The 21,639-nt window shown below is 34.5% G+C and overlaps 1 protein-coding gene across 6 annotated transcripts in view; it reads left to right on the top strand.

Annotated features, from left to right (window-relative positions):
* The window catches only part of LOC106638943 (DDB1- and CUL4-associated factor 6), a 302,245-nt gene extending 281,337 nt beyond the window's left edge, over positions 1-20,908 (top strand). For all 6 annotated transcript variants that reach the window (XM_089596260.1, XM_089596261.1, XM_014352340.2 and 3 more), the window contains one exon: positions 20,484-20,908. In XM_089596260.1, the coding sequence (XP_089452386.1) occupies positions 20,484-20,524 (41 nt within the window). In that variant the 3' untranslated portion in view covers positions 20,525-20,908. The remainder of the gene's footprint in view (positions 1-20,483) is intronic.
* Positions 20,909-21,639: the final 731 nt, after the last annotated feature.

Raw genomic sequence — 21,639 nt, 5'->3', positions numbered from 1 at the left:
GGAAGCACAAACCACCGGAAGAAAGAGTGCCTAGGTCCAGCACGGTGCTTCCTTTGCCCAACAACGGACAACAAGCACGAAGCAGGCAGCGGAAGCTGCCCTCTATTTAGAAGAGCTCTAAAAGAGGCCAGGGATAAGGCCCAAGCAGGATTAAAATAAGGCAGAAAGGCCTTAAGTAGAAAGACAGGCTTATGTGGACCCACGCTGCACTGGGTACTTCTTACCTATCAGCAAGGGGAAGCATTAAGCTTATAGTGGTGCTGGCTTAGTAGGTGGCCTACTATGAAGCGCTAGACAAGGTGCTGGTCCTCAGGGACCCCGAGTCCTTTTTAGGACTCGAGAGCATCAGCACCTGTAGCAAATGGTGGCGAGTTAGCTCGTTAATGCTGTGAGACGCGATGGTCTCCCTGGTGGCTCCACCCTGAAGTAATGCTAACGTGGTTCCGGGGTGGATCAAAAGCCACGCGGCATGGGGAAGGTTTTAGTGGGTATGGGTGGTCTAATAAAAAAAATCCACCGAGTCCCACACTACCGCTGTCCCTGTGGTGTGCCTCAATGCATTTCCCCTCCCTCCACAAAAAAAAAAAAAAAAAAAAAAAAAACTACTACTACTACTACTACTACTACTACTTCTGGAGGATTTTTTCGTTAGTTCCGTCATACCAGGCGCTTTCCAGTCAGTGGATAGGGGCACGCTTTTCATATATGAAGGGCACCGGGAAATTCTAATACACGGGGTGGACCAAAAAAAAGTAGCACCCCGACATGCACAGAAGTAAGCAGTGGTTATAACATTCTTTTTATTCTTTTCAGATACATGCATTGCTCTCTCACTAAACTAACACAGGTATACTCACGAATTGTTTCGGTTTGCGCGTGGCGTGGTCTCTCCCTAGCTGGTGGGGGGGGAGGGGGGCGCTGTTGGCGGGTGAAGCCGGATGATGATTCCTAAGTAAGTCTGGGTGACCACATCTGTCATAGCTGCATGCCTCCTAAACAAAAAAGACGTGATGGGCTGACAAATCTAGGCTTACTACCACTAAGAAGGCTACATGGTTGCTTACTTGGTTACTTTTAGTGCATTGTACACGCCAACTCGTTTTGGGGGGGTTATCTGCTCTGGTCGTGGGATCGTATGCCTGCCGCTCGTCCCGCTAAAACAATTGTAGTGTATCTACTTATACATATTTTACACACAATTAAAACTTTCACACTTCTTACACAACGCCAGGGCAGTCTCCGTGGGTGGGACTAAGGTGAAAAGGTGACTACCGGCCGGCACGAGCAAGTAGCATTTTTCTCTGGAAACAGAGAGGGCTGCTTCCTTGGTTTTAATTCTTTTTAATTCTTTATTATTTAGAAAAAGCCTAGTGCTGGCGTTTGCAGGTCAGTACGTCACAAAAAAAAAAAAAAATATGTCAAAAATGAAAAATGCCGATGTAAAACTTGTACCACAGGCAGTAACTTCGCAGAGGCAATTTGCCGGCAGTTTAGATCCGGTGAAAGCCCGGGTGACTGCCGCAGGTTTCACGGATTCTGAGGGGGGGGGGGGCACAAAGACGCTATTCCTGGCCAGCAGGGACTGTTGGATGTCCCATGACTATTTCTCGAAAAAGTACGAAGGAGGAGTCCTTCTAGTGTCAGCAGCCATGCCACACAGTGTGGACAAAAGCACTTTTTTGTTCAAAAATCTGCCGACACCACAACTTTTGAAGTAATTCTGCCATTTTTTTTTGTAAACTCCTTAAATGTCAAGCGTTAGTGTGTCTCTGCCACTTTTTCTCAAGAGTCCAAACCCTCTCCTCAAAAAATCGAAAAATACAGAAACAACAGATTGAAAAAAGAATTTCTGCGAAAATTAGTTTTAAGAGGTTTTTAAGGTTTGTAATCATGAATTTAATGTTTGTTTATGCAATTTTAAAATAGCGGATACAAAATGGTGGCCAAAAACTAAAAATTCTGATTTACTTTACGTTTTTTCATATAAATTACTACAAACGATTTTTTTTGTCTGTGATTACGAACTTATTTCTTTTATTATGTAACAAGGCTTAATGTGTCACTGCCATTTTTCCTCAAAAGTCAAAACCATAAACTCGAAAAATCGGGAAATACAGAAAAAACTGATTAAAAAAAAAAATTAGTGAATATTAGTTTTCAGGGGTTTTTAAGGTCTCTGATCATAAATTTATCGTTTGTTTATATAATTTTTTAATAGTGGATACAAAATGTAAATTACTACAAACGATCTTTTTCGTCTCTGATTACGAACTTATTTCTTTTAATATGAAATTTAAAAGCGGTCGATACAAAGTGGTGATTGGAATCTAAATTTTTTAATTAATTATCACTTTATGGATAATTTTTACATCAAGTTTTGTAATACAAATTTTGTTGTTTCCTAAAAATTAAAATGTCAGATGCAATACAAAGTCATACATACGTGGATTCCCCTTCGTTTAAATTACAAAGGTATCTTTCGTATTTCAAAATTTAAAATAGCAGATACAAATACTTATACACCTACATGTGTCTATGTATGAATTTTAATATGGGACGTTCTTTGTCGAACGGAACAAAGATCTGTCCAAAATTCTATAGGTCGTATACAATGTTACATGGGCTCAAACTGTAGCTTAGTAAGCTTTCTTTTGCTGTCTGGCTTTTTTCCACAATTCAAAATGATGGACCAATATGGTGGCTAAAGTTAGTCGAAATTTCTCTAAGATAGCAGTTTTACGTCATTTAAAATAGTTTTGGACCTTTAAAAATTGAAATTAAAGCCTATTAATATGTATTTTTTATCGCTGATCACAAATCTATGCTTATTTTTGATCGAGCACATAACTAATCCTTTCTAAACTAAAAAAACTTTTAAAAATGTAGTAAAAAATTTGAAAAATTTATTTTTGCTGACAATTATTAAACAAATTTATTGTCTAATTTTTTTTGAATCGTATTGTTCTTTTTTTTAGCAAAAATAACAGTAAAGCACTAAACTGGTCAATTCCAGAAATGTCTGAAACAGAATTCCTGCGAGGCCAAAAAAATTAAGGACTAACACATGTAAAAAAGAGTAAGATATCATTTTCTTTAATTTCGTAATATTCTTTAAAACAGTGAGGTTCATCATAAAAAGCGCATGAAAAGTATCCACTACAATATGGTATGTTTGGTAAAAAAAATCATGCACAGCAGGACAACCTAGGTCGTTTAAGGTATTTTAAGTCAAGTTAAACACAAAAAAATTATATTACTGTTTACTGTCTTCATAATTAGTTTATATGTAGAACATTTTATTTTTAAAGTGTGAAAACTCAAATCACATTCAGTTTATCTTTAAAATAGATAGGTACAAATAAATTAGATAGGTTCAAACAAAGTGAGTTCTACTATTTTTAAAGAAAAAACAATTTTTTATTTTGAAGAGGAATATTTTCGTCCATTTATTAAGATGTCGTATTTTTTGGATTGAAGAAATTGTGTACTAATTTGTATAGAGCAAAGCAAAATGAAGCAAAATTTTTAACTTTTGGGCCCATGTTGTCCGCACCATTTTCAAAATGAATATACAAACAAATAATTCTTGATCTGAGACCTAAAAAGCCCCTAGACACTCATTTTCGCAGTAACATTTTTTGTTTAATTTGTTTCTTCTGTGTTTCCCGATTTTTCGAGGTTATGGTTTTGACTATTGAGAAAAAATGGCAGTGACACACTAAAGCTTGTTACATAATAAAAAAAATAAGTTCGTTATCAGGGATAAAAAAGATCGTTTGTAGTAATTTATACGAAAAAACGCAAAAAAAATCAGAATTTCTAGTTTTTGCCGCCATTTTGTATCCACCATTTAAAAATTGTATAAACAAGTGAATTTATGATCAGAGACCTTCAAACCCCTGAAAACTAATTTTCCCAGAAATTTTTTTTTTTTAATCTGTTTCTTCTGTAATTCCCGATTTTTTGAGGTTAGGGTTTGGACTCTTGAGAAAAAGTAGCAGTGACACACTGAAGCTTGACATCTAAGAACCTTACAAAAAAAAATAAAATTACGTCGAAAATTGTGGTGTCAGCAGATTTTTTAACAAAAAAAAGCGTTTTTCCCACTGTGCGCCAGCGAGAGTAAGTAATGTGACTGTTTCTAGAAATTAGGTTCAAGAAGAGCTTGCCTTAATGAAAAGTAATGGCGTTGAATAAATGGCCAAACAAAATCAGAAGATTGAGCAAGTCAAATCTGCAGCAAGAGAGATCGAAAACACGCTTGAAGCTATTAACGGAAGGTATTTGAATACGGCAAACATTATTAAAGAAGGGGTTAAAACTGCTGTTTAACACCTGGAAGCATCTGACGTGATAAGAAAAGGCTTACTTTCTGATGAAGAAAGGTTGACAAAAAGTTGGAAGGAGTGCTTCGAATCCCTGAAATACAGGTAATATTGAAGGGAAAATTTTCGACGGCATGTTTAGAAAAGAACCCTGAGTGTTGCTCTCAAAGAAATAGAACGAGCTAAATAAAACAGGAGACAATCAGACAGCCCTGAGTAACGCTAACTAGCTCTGCTCTCTAAGAAAAAGAGAACAGGCAGAGGTCAACAAGAAGAGGTTTTCTCAAGTAACAGTAAAAGCCAAAAAAAGGTAGACGTGAAGACAAAAGTATTAGTAAGGCTGGCCAAAGGGCAGACCTTTGCTAATGTGCTCAAGTCAATAAAAGCGAAATTTAACGTGGACCAGCTAATGTTGCAGTTCAAAGTGTTATCACTACGAAAAAAAGACGTGCTGTTAAAAGCTAAAGGGGTTAAGGATGTGATTGCATTCTTACAGCAAGTTGAAAAGTCGGTAGCTGGACTAGAAACGGTGGCAGTAAACAGTCAAAAGGTGACAGTCCAGGTTCAAGATCTGGATGCTACGGTTGAAGAAAAGGAGGTTGAAAAGGCTTTTCAAAAAACTTCCGAACAACAGAGTACGGATTTTAAAGTGACGCTTCTTAAACCTAATACAAGAGGATATAAAATGGCGCTAATTACAGTAGATGAGCCTACAGCAAGACAAGTGGAAAACTTGGGCAGACTAAAAATCGGCTTGGTAAGCTGCCTAATCCGAATAAGAATCACAGTTACAAAATGATACAAATGTCTGGGATATGGACATATCTCAGCAGAATGCAAAGAAGCAGATAGGTCAAATCTGTGCTTCTAATATAAAACCTGCAACTACCGGAAAAAAGGGTGTCCAGGCCTAGAACGGTGTTTTCTCTGTCCAACAACGGACAACAAGCATAAAGCCGACAGTGAAAGCTGCCTCGTATTCAGAAGAGCGCTAGAAAAGGCCAGAAAAAAGGCCCAACCAGCGAGCATCAAGGACAAGTAAGTATTCAGTAGGTGCATAAGCTTATGCGGACCCATGCTGCTCTAAGTACATGTGCTTATTAGCCAAAGAAAGCATCAAGCGTGCTTGCTAAAATGCAGCCTACGTAGAACAGCTAGACATAGATGCAAGACTTCAGCCAATAAGAAGAAGCAGCGCTATTTTCAAAACCTCAGCTTGATATAAGGAACTAAAAAAAAGATAGTAATTTGTAAATCAAATAAAAAATTTTACTTACCAAGTTTTTTTGGTGCTTATTCGTATGAGGATCGTTGTACAAGTTTTACGAGTTGTTTTATCTCCAACACTACCTTTGCTTGGGAAAACGCAGACTATTAAAGCATTATTGTTTGTTGCGTTCAAATAAAGAGACGGGACAGCATTTATTATTAACCCCACTCTTTCAACAGGTAATCTTAGTTGTAATTTGGTAGATGAACTTTAATGTAGCATACATAAATTGTTTATGAACAGTTTTTTCGAATTACCTGTCGTAGTATTAAACTCTTGGGTATGAAAATCATCGTTTTTGAAATGTTTTTTGCATACGAAAAAGGGACGTTCAACTCAAAAATTAAGCTTTTTTTTATTTAACACCACTACCTATTTGTTTCTAATTACAGAGTCAGTTAGAAATTTGAATCCTTTCTTAGAAGAACATTGAGTCACTGAACAGTTTCGAGGCATTTTTCTGTTTAATGTTGCGCTACTTTAGAAAGGTTATTTTGGCACATAGCAGACAGTGAGCAGTCAGCACGGTCATCAGAAGGTAAATATCATGTATATAGATATACAGAATGTACAATTCATCGTCTTCGATCTTATTGGCTGGAGTCTTCGCTCCCTGGTGCTATCTGAGCCAAGCTTACTAGGTCGCCATCTCCATACACGACGAGGTAGTTTGCCATTAGCTTAAAGCCCCCTCACCCGACCAAGACTGGAAGAAGTACGGTCTTCGTTAAGGTTACGCATACTGTGGAGGGGGAGTAGTAGTAGTGGTTGAAGGAAGTGTTAGTGGTAGTGGTAGTGAAAGTGGTAGTAGTAGTGGTAGTAATAGTAGTCGTTTTGTATGTGGAAAAAGGGGACCTGCATCGACACACACTGCAGGGACTGCAGTAGTGTGGGACTCAGTGAATTTTTTTAATTTTAGCACTGATACTTGCTAGAATCCTTCTTTTTCATGTTGTGTGGCTTTAGTACCACCTTGGATTTGCGTTAACTTTTCTTTATGGTGGAGCCATTAGGGAGATCATTGTATTTTACACCATAAGCGAGCAAACTCACCATCAGTTGCTAGAGGTGCCAATTCTCTCAAGTCCTGAAAAAAACATGATGTCTCTGAGATCTGTCACCTGTGTCAAGCCCTCATTTGAAGGCTGCAAAGTTTGCTAACTCTACTAGTTGCTTAATGCTTTTTCTAGCTAATGAGTCAATGAACTGAGCGCAACGTGGACCCGAATTAGCCTACAATCCTCTCACAAGTTTTACCTTTAAACTTTGGCCTCGTTTGGGCTTTTTTAAACCTTTTCTAACGCTTGTTTAAATATTGGGTAGTTGCCACTGCCAGCTTTCTGTTTCGTGTTTCCTTAGTCCAGAGGATATCGTCAATCTACTGGGAAAAATTATTCGGGTGAAAATTTTTTGCGCCATTTCATAAAAATGTGCTCCTGTATGAGGAAGTACAGTTTGCCAGGTGTCAATGTGGTCAGAAATTGCTTAAACGAATGTTTTTTAAACAAATTCGTCAAAGTTGTTTTTTTGGTATAAAAAAATATTTTCAAATTTTTTGGCACAATTGCAACAAAAAACTAATTGTGATGCATACACCTAAACCCCACAGTTTTCGAGTAAAAATTTCTCAAAGTTTCAAAAAATGCATTTTTTCCGATTTTCAGGGCTCCACAAAAGTGCTAAATAAACATATTTTCGTATGTTACAACACACGATAATAAACTGTAAGCCTTCCTCTACAATCTCTGAAAAAGAAAGTGTCGAAAAATTGAGTGGCGACATTGTTTTTTGCAATAAACATTCAGGGCGCTTCAGAGCTCGCTCACATGTTAGTGTATATCTATGTATGTTTACTACACGCTGACCCACGAAATGTATGTATAGGTATACACTCGCAGCGCAGTGCTTGCTGAAACGCCCTGAATGTTTATTGCAAAAAACAATCTTGCCACTCAACTTTTTGACATTTTCTTTTTTTGAAGATTGTAGAGGAAGGTTTGTAGTTTATTGGGTGTAATCCGCAATCGCCGCCAGCAGTTACATATGTACGACGTGACAACGTTGCGTGGTTGGGGGCGCTACTGTCGATTTACTGGTGATGTGATCCGCAATCTCACCAGCAGTAAAGCAGACGACGTCGGTCTACTAGCTCTTTTTCGTGACATTTTCTGATTGTAAACAAAGCAAAGCAGACGATAGAATGTCGGAAAATGTCACGAAAAAGAGCAAGTAGACCGACGTCGTCTGCTTTACTGCTGGTGAGATTGCGGATCACATCACCAGTAAATCGACAGTAGCGCCCCCAACCACGCAACGTTGTCACGTCGTACAAATGTAACTGCTGGCGGCGATTGCGGATTACACCCATTATCGTGTGTTGTAACATACGAATATATGTTTATTTAGCACTTTCGTGGGGCCCTGAAAATCGGAAAAAATGCATTTTTTGAAACTTTGAGAATTTTTTACTCAAAAACTGTGGAGTTTAGGCATATACATCCTCATTAGTTTTTGGTTAAAAATGTGACAAAAAATATGAAAACATTTTTTTTTACTAAAAAAACAACTTTTACGAATTTGTTAAAAACCATTTGTTTAAACCATTTCTGACCACATTGGCACCTGGGAAACTGTACTTCCTTATACAGGAACATATTTTTTATGAAACGGCGCAAAAAATTTCTATCTAAATAATTTTTTCGGTAGATTGACGATATCCTCTGGACTACCTGTCTTGCAAAGGAAAAACTATGCTTTATGACTGCAATTTTTTTTGTGGTAGTTTTATCATCTGCTTTCAATGCATAGTTTTAATCTAATTTTTTTTTTGCAGTTGTTGGATACATATCCATATCACAGGCCCTGGGATCACCTTGTAACGATGAGCCGTCCTTCGACATGGCAGGAAACGAAATGAACTTTGAACCTGCCTGCGGGTTCTAATAACTTGGCAGCTGTTTCATCTAAAGTTACTAACGCCATTCTCTGTTTTTTCCGTTTGCTTTAAGAGGTTCAACTTTTATGTCATGATTTTGGTTTTCGATGATTTTCTCAAGGGATTCCTTAATTTTTCTTTTTTAATGATACTATTCAGGTCTAAAATCTCGATCATTGTTTTTTGTGCATTAGTTACTACTCTATCGATAGTTATAATATACTATACTAATAGTATACTAATAGTATTAACAGTAGTTGTAGTTGTAAGAGTTGTGCTCGAAATTCCTGCTTCAATTGACTATCTCTTTGTCTTTTAACTACATATTTTGAAATATCGTTTCATGTGTTCTGCACTCAAGCAACTTTTTCTATAATTAAAAAAAAGTTTTTTTAAACAATTTTCTCATGTTCAATTTTCAGATAGTTATAAAATTCACTTTATTTTTGAACCATCGTAAATCAGTATTATTGTCTGTACAAAATAAAAGCCAGTGATGAGGAGTTTTCTGAAATTAGTGTTATTTATGAAATGAAAATTCTATACCTTTCTAATTTGAATAATTTTGTAATTTTAAATTGTGCATCGTTACAAAGTAATTTTGTTACACATGTCTACACTCACACGTATGTATAAATATATATAAATGAAACAAAAGATTTCACTTTTAACCTTCCTCTCTCCAGGAATCAAAGAAACCTTTGAAGTCGTGCAAGGGCTTAAAAATTTTGGTAAAACATTCACCTCAAAGTGCTAAGGGGTAAAAAGTAATTATTTAATATGGTGGTTGTGTATAGCGCCATATTGTTGAAGAAACTTAAAATATTAGATTTTGAAGTAATAATTAATGAATGAACATTTTAACTAAAAATAAGGTACAAACCACACAAAAAAAGAAAAATGCGATTTTTTTTATACCGGGACCGCTTGTTGCAGAGTAGACAAGGTGCTTGACCCGTTTTCAGAACATCAGGGATTTAAATCTTGAGAATTTTTTTAATTTTTTTTTTAAGAGAATCAGTCAAAGAATAAAAAAAAAAAAAAAATTTTAAATATGGGGTTTGGTGTGGTGTGGAGGAGAGGAGAGGAGACTGCTCAGACGACCCTTCGGATACCACGCACTTTCATCGTCCTATTGCCACGGACAAGTGGCCTCTCGCTGACTGCCGAGCTCAGACGACTCTTCGAATACGCACACACTCTCTCGATACAACTCTTTAACAGCGTAGTGCTACAGCTTCCCGTCATTTTGGATGCATCGGCTCGCCCACGATTCGAGCGATCACTCCCGCCAAGCTCTCTTTCCTGACCTGAACGTCTTTCTCTTGGACAACCTGATTCTCGCTCTTATGCACGCGTTTCTCTTGTGTTTCTACTTTACTCTCTCTCTCTTTCTCTCTCTCTCTCTCTCTCTCTATTTCTCTCTCTCTCTCTCTCTCTCTGAAGCGGTGGCTCTCAAACAGATCTTGGCTTATATTGAGTCATCTTCAACATTGTGCCGACAGCAATCTGGTTTTCGCAAAAATCATAGTACTCACACAGCTTTAATAGATATTGTAGATAATTTAAGGATAGGATTAGATTCAGGTTTAGTTATATTGTTGGTTGCTGTTGATTTCAAACGTGCATTTGATGACATCAGTTTCAAAACTTTATTGTCCTCCATGGGCTTCTCTGATTCAGTTTGCCTCTGGATTGAGTCGTTTCTATCTGGTAGATCTGAAGCGGTTAAATTGTCATATGGATCAATGTCAGGTTGGCTTGACTGGGTAGTTGGTGTCCCACAGGGCATTCTCTGTCTCTGTGGATGCATCCTCTTTTCGCTTTTTATAGATGACCTACCCTCGATTTTATAGCATTACCAATGTCATTTATATGCTGACGATTTTGTGCTGATGTATTCTGGTTCTGTATCTGATGTCCCTAAGATTGTTTTGTTAGTCAACTCTGATCTTTGTAACATCTTTGATTAGTCAGGGGATAGTAATTTTGATATTAGTATTCCTAAAATCAAAGTTATTTGTTTATTATATTCATTCATATTGTTAGCGTCAATAGTACAGTTAATTATGCACCCTCTCCTAATGGTTCAATCCCTTGTCTTTTTATATTTTGAATACTGTTCTGGTGTCACCCTTGATCCATCAGGTATTTTGTGCACTAAGTTATCACGTTGTTAAAATTCTGCTCTAAGATTTGTTTCAGGAGTTCAAAAATCAGACCGTATTCCGCCAACTTACATATCTCCATCTATTCTACCTTTTCGAGAGTGTCGCATATACTTAACTTAATGTCTATTAGCTTCGATTTTGAAATACAAAAAATCTTTATACCTTGAAGAGAGATTGCAGTATAAGCCTTTCAATGGTCGTGGTAATCGCTGCTGATCTGAATATGATTTGTCGGTTATTGGTACTCATACGAGTTATTATGATAATGCATTTTATGTCGCCATTCCACGCATATGAAACAATTTACCTACCAACTTGAGATCCATGTCTGGTCGACCTTATTTTAAATTTTATTGTCGTGAATATCTATTTAAATCTGTTTTTAATTTACAATAGTTTTAACTTAACATGCTTACTTTCCCATTTCTTTGATAAACAATTTTAGTTTTTATCGACAGTTCAATGATTATTTTTATTACTATGTTTTACTGGTCATAATTTTTATCGTCATCATAGTTGTTATCATTAATTTTATAGTTTTCATTTTCATTTTTAGTACTACTATTTTTATAATTACTTTTATTATTGTATCCTGCAAAACTTTTTAGGTTGTGGCTTGCACGCAAGACCAACCGTTTTCTTATTTCCATGTATTGACCAAGGTGAAATAAGGCCTGGAGCCTTTTGACTTGTTAATAAATTGAAATTCAAAAAAATTCACTCTCTCATAGCGATCTTAAACCTCTGCTTACACTCATCACTGTTCTCCTCAACAACAAAGAAATTTACTGCATGCCTTAATCATACACGTTCATCCACACGCCCGCTTTTTACTCTTTCCCTCTACACAAAGCCTACACACGATTAATCTCGCTCCGGCGCCACATACGAAGTCCCTCTCCTGCACTTTACTATCAGTCGCTGACCTCACCTCGTACTGTTAATATACCTCAAGGTAAACCATCGCCGGGGTAGATCTTGGCGTATCCCCGTGACGTCAACCACTGTTTTCAAGCTTCTTGTGACTGCACAGGCTCCAGCCAGGCTGCAGATGATGCCACTCGTAGGGTGCAATGAGCTGGTAAATGGATGAAGGTTGGGCAACGTCTCAATGACACACACGCTCTACATCCTTTTCTTTCAAAGACCCGTCAAGGAGTCCTCTCAGTCTCACTGCTCACGGCCTACTGTTCTCGAAATCTCCTCTATCTCTTTATTTCCCCTACTTCTCTCATACAACCTAGCTCGCACATGACCTATCTTTCCCCCAGCTACACATATATACACACACTCCTTATTCCCGGTGAAATATGATTAACAAAAGACACGGTAAGATAAAATTATTAATTCCGATAATCGCTACAAATCGATAACTCATACTTCTATTTTTCTACCGAATCACACTAAAATATACACATATATTGGCGTGCACAATTACAATTTTATCATCACTTTAGGTCCCTTAATACACAATTCTTCTTTTTATTCACGCTTTTCACTCTTGCTCTTTCCTTTGCTCGTCTCACTGGCTGTATTTCTCTGTCTTCTTCTCCATCCCCCTCGCATGAAACATATAAAAAGGCAAACACGCGTACACGGGCATTAAAAATGATCTTCAGGCATTAAAATTTGCATTGTGTCGAGTTTTGGTATTTTTCGGCTCAAAAGAAAAATGTAAGTGGCCAATTTTGTGACCAGATCTCATGCTATTATAAGAAACTAAAATTGAATGTTCAAACTGCGTGAAGTTATGTCAAAAGTCTTAAACTTTCTTGGGAAAATCTTTTAAGTTCATATGTTGACTCCTCAATGAAATTATTAAGAAAATATAGTCAAAATGTCACTTCTGTACCCTGTCTCAATCTCAGTTTTGCACCTTAAAGCTCTTACTAGAAAAAATGAGCTTTTCTACCATGTCTTTGCACATACATTGTCAAGTGCAGGCATCATATATTACACTTATGTCATAATAACATTAATTTTTAATCTATAAACAAGAGTTTTAACTAACTATGAAATTTCTCATGATTTGAACTAAAATATCAATTATAGTGAAAACCACTTCAAAAACCACGCTGTTGTATTTCATAACACCTTTTAATAGTCACTTATCTAGTCTCACATCATAACAAGACAATCGCACTAGCCAAAGTTGTCAATTACTCTAATTTCTTTCATTAACACATATTTTTAATTTCAGTTTTCGTGTGTACAAAAATTTTGGCTACTTCTGTTCCTTAATATATTCGCCACTTTGTTACTCATACAGGTAAGAAAATTTTTTTTCTTGTACTATTTATTGAGGACAGATATTTTATAAGCAGAAAACCGTTTATATTTAGTCCATGAGCCCCAATAGTACTCCAAAGCTCAAAATGTTACTTCTGTACCTGTCATTTCCATAGTCCTCAATGGTAAAAGTGTCTCTGTATCTAGCTTTTATGCATCGGGACTTAACAAAACTTTTTTCCAGTATTTTTGGGATGAAACCTAAGACACGTGTTTTGGTGCTTGGTCTAATTGGCCTTTTTTCGTGAGTTACATCGATGAAAATGGATTCCATTTTCAACTCTAATAGCGAAAGAGTATACTATTTTAGGTGGTCCAAAATAGGCTTAAATTACTGCTAAAAAAAGCTTACATTATTTGTTTTTCACTCTTAAACAATTTTGAAACTTGAAAGTTTGCTTCCTTCTATGTCCATTCATATAAACAAGAATTTTAGTCCGTCAAACGTATAGTAGATTTGAAATACTAAATATAAAATAATAATCAAAGATAAAAATATTTTGTAGTTACTTAAGTGTTACTTTTTGTCTGTTTTTATTACATTTTTGACTTTTCGTAGGTGTACTACATTATGTTTACATGTTTTTATTATATTGTTGAATGTATAACATTAAAGAATGTCAATATGTTTTGTTGATTTTTTACTTTTAGAAATTTTGTTGAGTTCAAGCCTTTGCTGTTCAAGGTTTTTCCCAATTTTAAAGGGACTCTTTAATATAGCTTTCTTACAAAATTGTAATTTGTTTATTTTCTAAATAAACAGGTTTATAAAATACTGGATGACTTCCATCACAAATAGGAAATCCTTGAAGCCTCTATGTAGCTTCTATCGGGCTTAAGGAGGCTGAGGTAATCTAAAACTACCCGCTGAATGTCTTTAAATCTTGAAGATTACGTTTATAAAATATTCCAAATTTATTTGCAATCAAGAAATACTGAAGTCATCGATATCATTTTCGAGAAAATTTTTTGTATCACACACGCACACATTTAAGTATACGCTATATGATATGATATTCGTTTGGTGGCAGTGCAGTTAAAAAGTGAGGGAAAACAACAATGTTATTGTTGTCCACTGGACGTTGTCGTTCTCTCTAGCACCGCCAGCCTATTTGTTTATGATTAGATGGCTTCTTTTGCATTGGCACATTGAGCGCATAGTCATAGATATATAAGCCTGCGTTAGCTTGCTCGCTCGTTTCACGAGTTAACTTCCCATGTAAGGCGTGCCTATACAAGTTTCACTCCAAAAAGGGAATCACTGAACCGCTCGTTTAAAGCAAAAATAGAACGCTCTCAAAGGTTCTCACAATAAATGAAAAAGGTTGTATGTGAATTAACTTTTCTCTCAGATGCTATGACTTTGTGCTGGGTTTTTCTGCTCCATGTAACCGCAGCCTTTAGTATGGATGTAACAAACAACTACACCTAAACTATAAGTGTATATACGTACCTGTACACTTTTTTCTCCGTAGAGATGTAAGTATAATGAACTTGTGATGAGTGTATTGACATGCACAGAATCCTAATTACATGAAATTGGAGCTGTATCGTGTGACTATTTTTTAGTACATCAGCCTATGTCATAAAATAGGGCCACGAAGCGAAAAAAAGTTATATTGTACCACCTCTGATAGATTACGTTAGAAAAATTATGAGTATCCTCAATGATTATATTTTAATAAATTGTCCCATTTTGTTGATCCATTGGTTTGAGACTTAGGATGTAGTACAAAATATACGTAACGTTAATTTAATAGTAAAAGTAATAGTTAACAAATAACTCTTTTACAATAAAATTTATACAGACACACGAACGAAATTTTAAGTCCTATAATATATTGTCGGAAGATTAACTCAACCATTTTTTGTATGTGCTAACTTTGTGACTGAGAGTAATCGTTTCCTTTGAAAATGAGGGAGAATATTTTGTTTTACAATTTTGCTAAATCATTGTCAACAATAAAAAGAGAAAAAATTAAACAATCTTGGTTCATTGTTAGATGTAAAAAACGAGCATCTTAGATGTTACGTAAGAAAGTTTATTGTTCAAATTTTAAATTTCTACACATCAATGATAATTAAGTATAAAATTCATAAAGAAAGTAACAAAAGTTTCATTTAATTTTCATCAAATATTTGAGCAAATACTTGTTAACATTTTTTAATTTAATCCAGTGCATTAGCAGATAATTGTTGTCAGCAAAGGAGGAGTACAAAGGGTGGTAGAAAAGATGTTCGGGCTCCCAAAAATTGGTAAGTGGATTGGCAGGGCTTAAGAACACACAAAATCTAAAGTATGTACAATTTTTGAATGAATATCAGTTAAATACTTTGTTTTTGCAGTTTGCTTTTAAAAAATGAATTAATACTCAAATCGTGCACTTTTACGTATCAATGAAGTTCAACAAACAGAAGACAAATCCACACCAAGAGTGGTGGAAAATGTCATTTTATTTAGAAATGTAGCTGAAGGGTGGCAAAAGAGAATTCTTTAAAATTCTGAGGGAGGCTTGTTGGGTTATCTGATTATAGGGTTATATAACAGCGATGGGGGGGGGGCTTAACATAAATTTCACCTGGTAAAAATTAGCTAAAAACCGATAGAATTAATTTTATTTTATTAAGATGGCTGTTAAGCGGGGTTGAAGGGGGGCTTAACTTATATTTAACCCAATAAAAATAAGGTTAAACCGATAATATTTTGCATTATTAAGAAGGGGGCTAAGGGGGGTTGTGTGGATAGCCCTACAAAATTAATATATAATAAATATGAAGATATATATGTGTGTGTGTGTGTGTGTGTGTGTGTGTGTAAGTAGGGCTACCCTTCTACTTGTTTTTGGTACTGGTCCACTCCAATGTTATTATTTTAATTTTTTTAAATTTTTTTACATTTGAAGTACAAGTTACAAAGTTAGGCTTCAAAAAGCACAAGAAGTTTTTTTTCTCGCAGTGTTTTTTTTCCTCTCTCGGATTTTTTTTCTAAAAGATTTGATAAAAATATTTCAATTTAGATGTATTGATATCGATGCCTTCCCATTACAACTTATTGACATTTATGTAATAATAATCGTAGCAACGAAAAATGGCGATGGGCCTTAGCTCCTTCAATGAAAATTAGGGAAATTTGGTCTGATAAAAATAATTTTCATCACTTGCGAGTATTAAGCCAATTTATTTGCTTCTTGCGTCATGTAGAAGTAAAGAAATCAATTACATCTTTACAAAAACAATGATACTATTTAGTAGGCAAAGAAAAAAATGTGGAGGATTATAGTAGACTCTGATAATTTAGTAGGGGCCTTACGGTGGTGCTGAAGATGTTTGGACGATGGTTCACTAAAATTTTACTGTATTGAAACAATACTATACAGATATTTGACTTATTTTCTTTTATCTTGTGAAAGGCTGTAGAGCGATTGTAGAGGAACTATCGCAGACTTAAGATTTATAAGTCTTCTAGTTAGTCACAAGGTTTAAAGATAGTGAAACGTAAAGTTGTGCAACACATGTGTAAGAATTGATATGACACAAAGTAGGAATACGCTCCTCAAAAAATATAGGAGATTCATTTTTATGTATTGCGATTAACTATTATCTTCTTGCTAAGTTACTCCGTCTAATCTAACACACATCAGATTTTTTCAATCTACATAACTTATAAATAAAAAGTGTCAACTCTCCCCTTCGAATAACACGCAAATTTTATATTTTGCTACTTATGACAAAAAAAACCAGGTGTGGGTCTCGGGACCCCTGGCAGAAATGAAACTTCCAACTTAAATATTATTAAACTAGATATAAGACAATCTGAAAAAATTAGATTACACCAGATTTTAAAAGGTCCTTAAGAATCCAATATTAAAATAGTGAAAATTTCATTATTATTACGTATTCGAGCACACACGTGCATAAAATACATATACTTATGTAACATGTGACTCAAACATTCTAAGTACTTCCAGTTTTGCTATGATATATGTATTAATATATTTACGAATTTATGGTCATGTAATACAGAAAAAAACAAAAATGTTCACCATAGTGCCCCAAAAAAGGTACTTTCGTCCAGTTACGCGGGACAAAAATTACTTTTATATAAAATTCGTGCATTTGATATGACATCATACCATCAATTCTTGTTAGAATTATTATATCTGACAAATAAAAATTTTTTTGATTTTGGCTACCATAAAAGTAAAATAATTCACTATTGAGATTAAGGAAAACAAAAGACATACAGCTATTTTCCATTGTAAAGTTGTATTTTCTCATTCAATTCGTTATCTATGACTATTTACGATTTAATATCAAAATTTACGAGTCCTAACTAATTTCTACTAATCTCCAAATTAATAACAAGAGTACAGGTTTTTGTCAAGTGACAATTATTCTTATAATATATGATAAATAATAGAAAATTAATTAATTCATAACTAGGATATGTAAGATGTAGCTTTGCCTTTGAGATATAGCTTACTATTTTTATAATTTTTAAGATTGTTTGTATAAATCCGTGTAACATATCTTTTTGCACTTTAATAATTATTTTCTATGCGTGAAATTATTTTTGGCCTAGCTGGATTCCTTTTCAAGATGTGACTGTTTTTAGAATTTTTAAAGGTTTATGTTATAACAACAATTTTTCGAAGATTTTGTATATGTCCATATTTATTTTCCAAACACGGCATGGAAAATAAAGTTTATTTTACCCGTTCTTTTCAAAATTCAGTCACAAAAAGAAGTAATTAAGGTTATGCTTTGTGCGTGGTCCAACTCCTCTATATTTGTGCACTTCGACTATGTAGTTTCCCTTTGGGTAACCCGTAAAAATTGTTATTTTTAGTAAATTTTGCTTCCCTGTCAAGATACAGCGTTTTTTTCTTGTTTTCAAAAGTAAGGTTGTCACATAATACATATTTAATACTCGTTTTTTTATATACATGTATACATATGAACATACGTATAATGACTGGAACGTGCAACTCATACATATATAGGACTATCGATCATATATATATACAATATACATTCTTCGCCTCTACAGCTGTTCTTTTTCCCTTCTATTCCCTTTTCTCGATAGCTATATCTCAGCTTGAGCAACGGCGCATCGGCTTAGTGTTGAGGTTGAGTTGTAGCTTAGAAACACTAGAAACATACATACTTACTTACTAACATACCTATAATATATGGGTAATTTTGCCATAACTAGCTCAGATCGACTTGAAAAATAGTTTGAAAAAAAGTTGGTTAAAAAAAATTTTTTTTGAATGGTATGTCTACATGGTAGACAACATTAGTAACAAACGTCTGCAGCGATGCAATTACAAAGTTTGCTGGTCAAAAGTTGAACGAAATTTTATAAAAGTTAGTTTTCATCGATTTTCAAAAAAATTGTATCTCTTTCTAACACGTGTATTTAAGCTCCTTTAACAGTTCGAGTGTCCTTACTGGATACAAATGAAAGCTGGGATCAAGACCTATCGATTGAAAAAAAATTTTTTTCGATTTAGTACCTCCATTCAAATGTTACAGCTATTTTAATTAGAGCGTAAATATATAATGTGATTTTAACCAAAATTCACAATTTTTCATAAAATCACTTCAAATTTCTATTGGGGACATAAAGTTCAAAGATTTTTGTTTTAATCATTAGGACTATGTTTTTGCTTTCATTTGAGCCTAGATCAAACCACCTAATAAAGTTCACCACTTGGCTACCAACGTTTGAAGCCGCACCACCGTTTCTGCATATGTGTAGCGAAAAAAGGCCAATTAGATGAAATCCCGAGACACGTGTTTCGTCTTTTAGACTAACAATGACAAAAAAAAAAGTTTTGCCAAGATTAGTTGCTCTAAAACAAAAAAAAACGTCACTTTGAGGTGAGGTAGGGTCGGAATGGAAAAGTTCAGAATGGAATTTTCAAAGTTTGTAGGGCTCGTACGACTCATAGACGTACTATTACAATGACTTGTCCACCCACACTTTATTTACTAGCCTCAAGTGCAATAAGAAACTGTAGTTTGCGTACCTGTACATGCACACTGAGTGGTTGTTCCATGAGGGGTCGGAACGGAATGAAATGTTTGTACGCTCGAAATACGCAAAAAGAAGAACTTGGCTATTCGAGAGGTAACAACTTCTGGCCCTACTGTCGTAACGATTTGTTTATTTTGGTCCTATACTTTGAAAAGTGACGATTGGTTAGCATTTCCAATCCAAAAAGTTACTCGTTTGAACTGATTTTTATTAAAACTGCGATTATGGGGCAAATATACTGACAAAATGTATGCAGTAAAAACTCACTTGTCTTTGTCGATTTTTAGTGTAACTAAGGTACAAAGCTAATCACCAATAGCTGGAGTATGTAATGCTTACACGCCCAAGTGGCAGATAAGCCTTATTTTTTACCGTTGAAAGCTTTCATGAGTGAAATTTAGTTGCGGACATGAGCTGGTTTGGAAAATTCGACTCTAAATGATCGATTATCTTAATGAAGGGGTCAATATATCGGTATAAGACAATGTATCTCGTAAAGTTGACAATATTTAACGTTTTTAAAGTTTTGGACTTTATTATGGCACGCGAGTATAAGTACTGGACACGATCTGAGCAAGTTACGGCATAATCACCCATACGTATACATATATAGGTATAGTAGCAGCGTAAGGGGAAGGGAGAGCGTGGAGTACATGCGAGAGAAAGAGAGACGGAGCAGTAGACAGTAGTAGAGTGCGCGCGCTGCGAAAGAGAGCAACGGAGCAAGAGGGAGAGAGTGTAAGAGAGAAGATTGAGGAAAAAGTTTGGGCTGCAGGCTGAGTGGCTACGTTTTTTCGTAACGCTTTTTCTCTCACGCGGCTGTTCACGGCCCAACATAATAAGTTTGACTTCAAAAATATCACATCACTTAAGCCTTCATCCCCTCCATCTTTGCATCTTAAATGTAACGCTAAGCTGAACCTCTTTTCTCAAGTAGTGATAAGCCAATTTCGATAACACTTTAACCATATATTCCACAACAATGTTTAATAGACAGCAACATATGAAAGTAGATTTTGAAAAATAATGTTTTCAATTACTTTTTTAGTTATTAAAAAAAAAATTTTGTTTACCCTTACTGTTGTAAGAAATGCTTAATGTTATTAAATGTATTAAGATTGTTCAGAATTTTATATATTGGAAGAAATTTTAAGAATCTTACATTAAATGTAATTAATGCAGCTATACCACCATCTTTATCAAAATGAAGCAATCGTGTTTCATATCAGGTAGCGTGGTCTTTTGCATACAATAAGTTATTTAAAATATGCTCTACTGAAAATGTCCAACGTAATATTATAGTATTTGTATGCATAGGGTTCCGGGCTGTCTGGTATCAATATCTATTATAATTGAAATTTTTTGATAAATGAAGAAAAATGAGAGAAAAAAAAAATAAAAATTTTGATTATAACATTAACTGAGTTTCATAACATTTTTACATTTTCAGGTCGACTTCGTAGCAGAAGAAGAAGTGGAAACGACGAATAAATTTGACAGAAATTCGTAGATCATATCAAATAAATCTGTTGGTTTTATTGCATAAAACTTGTATTACTTTGTTTGGAAAATCCTGAAAAATTGTTAAAAATGTCACTTAAGTTATATGTAAGTATGTGCAATAGGTCATGTGAATATAATTGATTGGAACTCATTTTTTCTCACTAATTGTTAAAAATCAAGAAATACTATGTGACAAACAAATTAATAACTTGCTTTTTTCTTTTTTTTTTTTTTTTGTTGAGAAATAATTAATTTTGTTTTGCTTGTTATTATTTGAAAAAAATCTTAAATACGTAAACCTGTTGATAAAATTTAGGTATGTAGTAGTGATACTCTCATCAGAATAATTTTTTTTGTGCTTACTATTATTATAGAAAATTATGGCAAGGGAGCAAGAAGACAGTAGTTTTATTATCAAAAAAAAAAAAAAAAAAACAATAATAGCCTTGAATATTTTTTATTTAATGAACTTAAGTACAAGATTAAATTGAAAATTAAACTGACGTACTCAACAATAAGATTGAATGGTGATGACTAAATCATTTATGAGACGAGTATTACAAATCCTTTTTAACGATAACAAAAATTTCACACTTCTATTATGTAAGAGATAATTATGTCAGAGGTTCAAAATTTATATAGTGCGCTGTTTACAAGTTGTAAAGTTGACTTGCTCAACATGTTGTAGTTGGTAAATACATGAATACTTGTAATACTGTTTAGATTATCACTTGACACCATTACTGCAACTGTCATAAATGCATACAAATATAAAAAAAGTATCCTTCTTGGGTTGAACATTAATTAAATTAAGAAAATGTAAACAGTTAAAGTCAATAAATAATAAAAAAGTAAGTTTTTTTATATTATAAATATTTAGACACTTTTAATCTTACTATTCGAATCTAAAAATATTTCAACCAAGGATCAGATGAAATGTAATATTTTATTTTTGAAAAATTAATATTATTTATTTATTACCATTACCTGTTTATTTATATTTTTGAACAAACCGTACCTCAAACCAAACAACGTTTTGTTACAAATTCCACATGATACCGATCATATGAAGTGAGCCTACTTTGTTGATAAATGTTTGAACA

This window comes from Copidosoma floridanum, unplaced genomic scaffold (genome assembly GCF_036245765.1).
Source record: "Copidosoma floridanum isolate Cflo_tuat_1 unplaced genomic scaffold, Cflo_Japanese_pri ptg000030l, whole genome shotgun sequence".
NCBI lineage: Eukaryota > Metazoa > Arthropoda > Insecta > Hymenoptera > Encyrtidae > Copidosoma > Copidosoma floridanum.
Note: the sequence above shows the minus strand (reverse complement) of the source record. Positions and strands in the feature narration are given on the sequence as shown.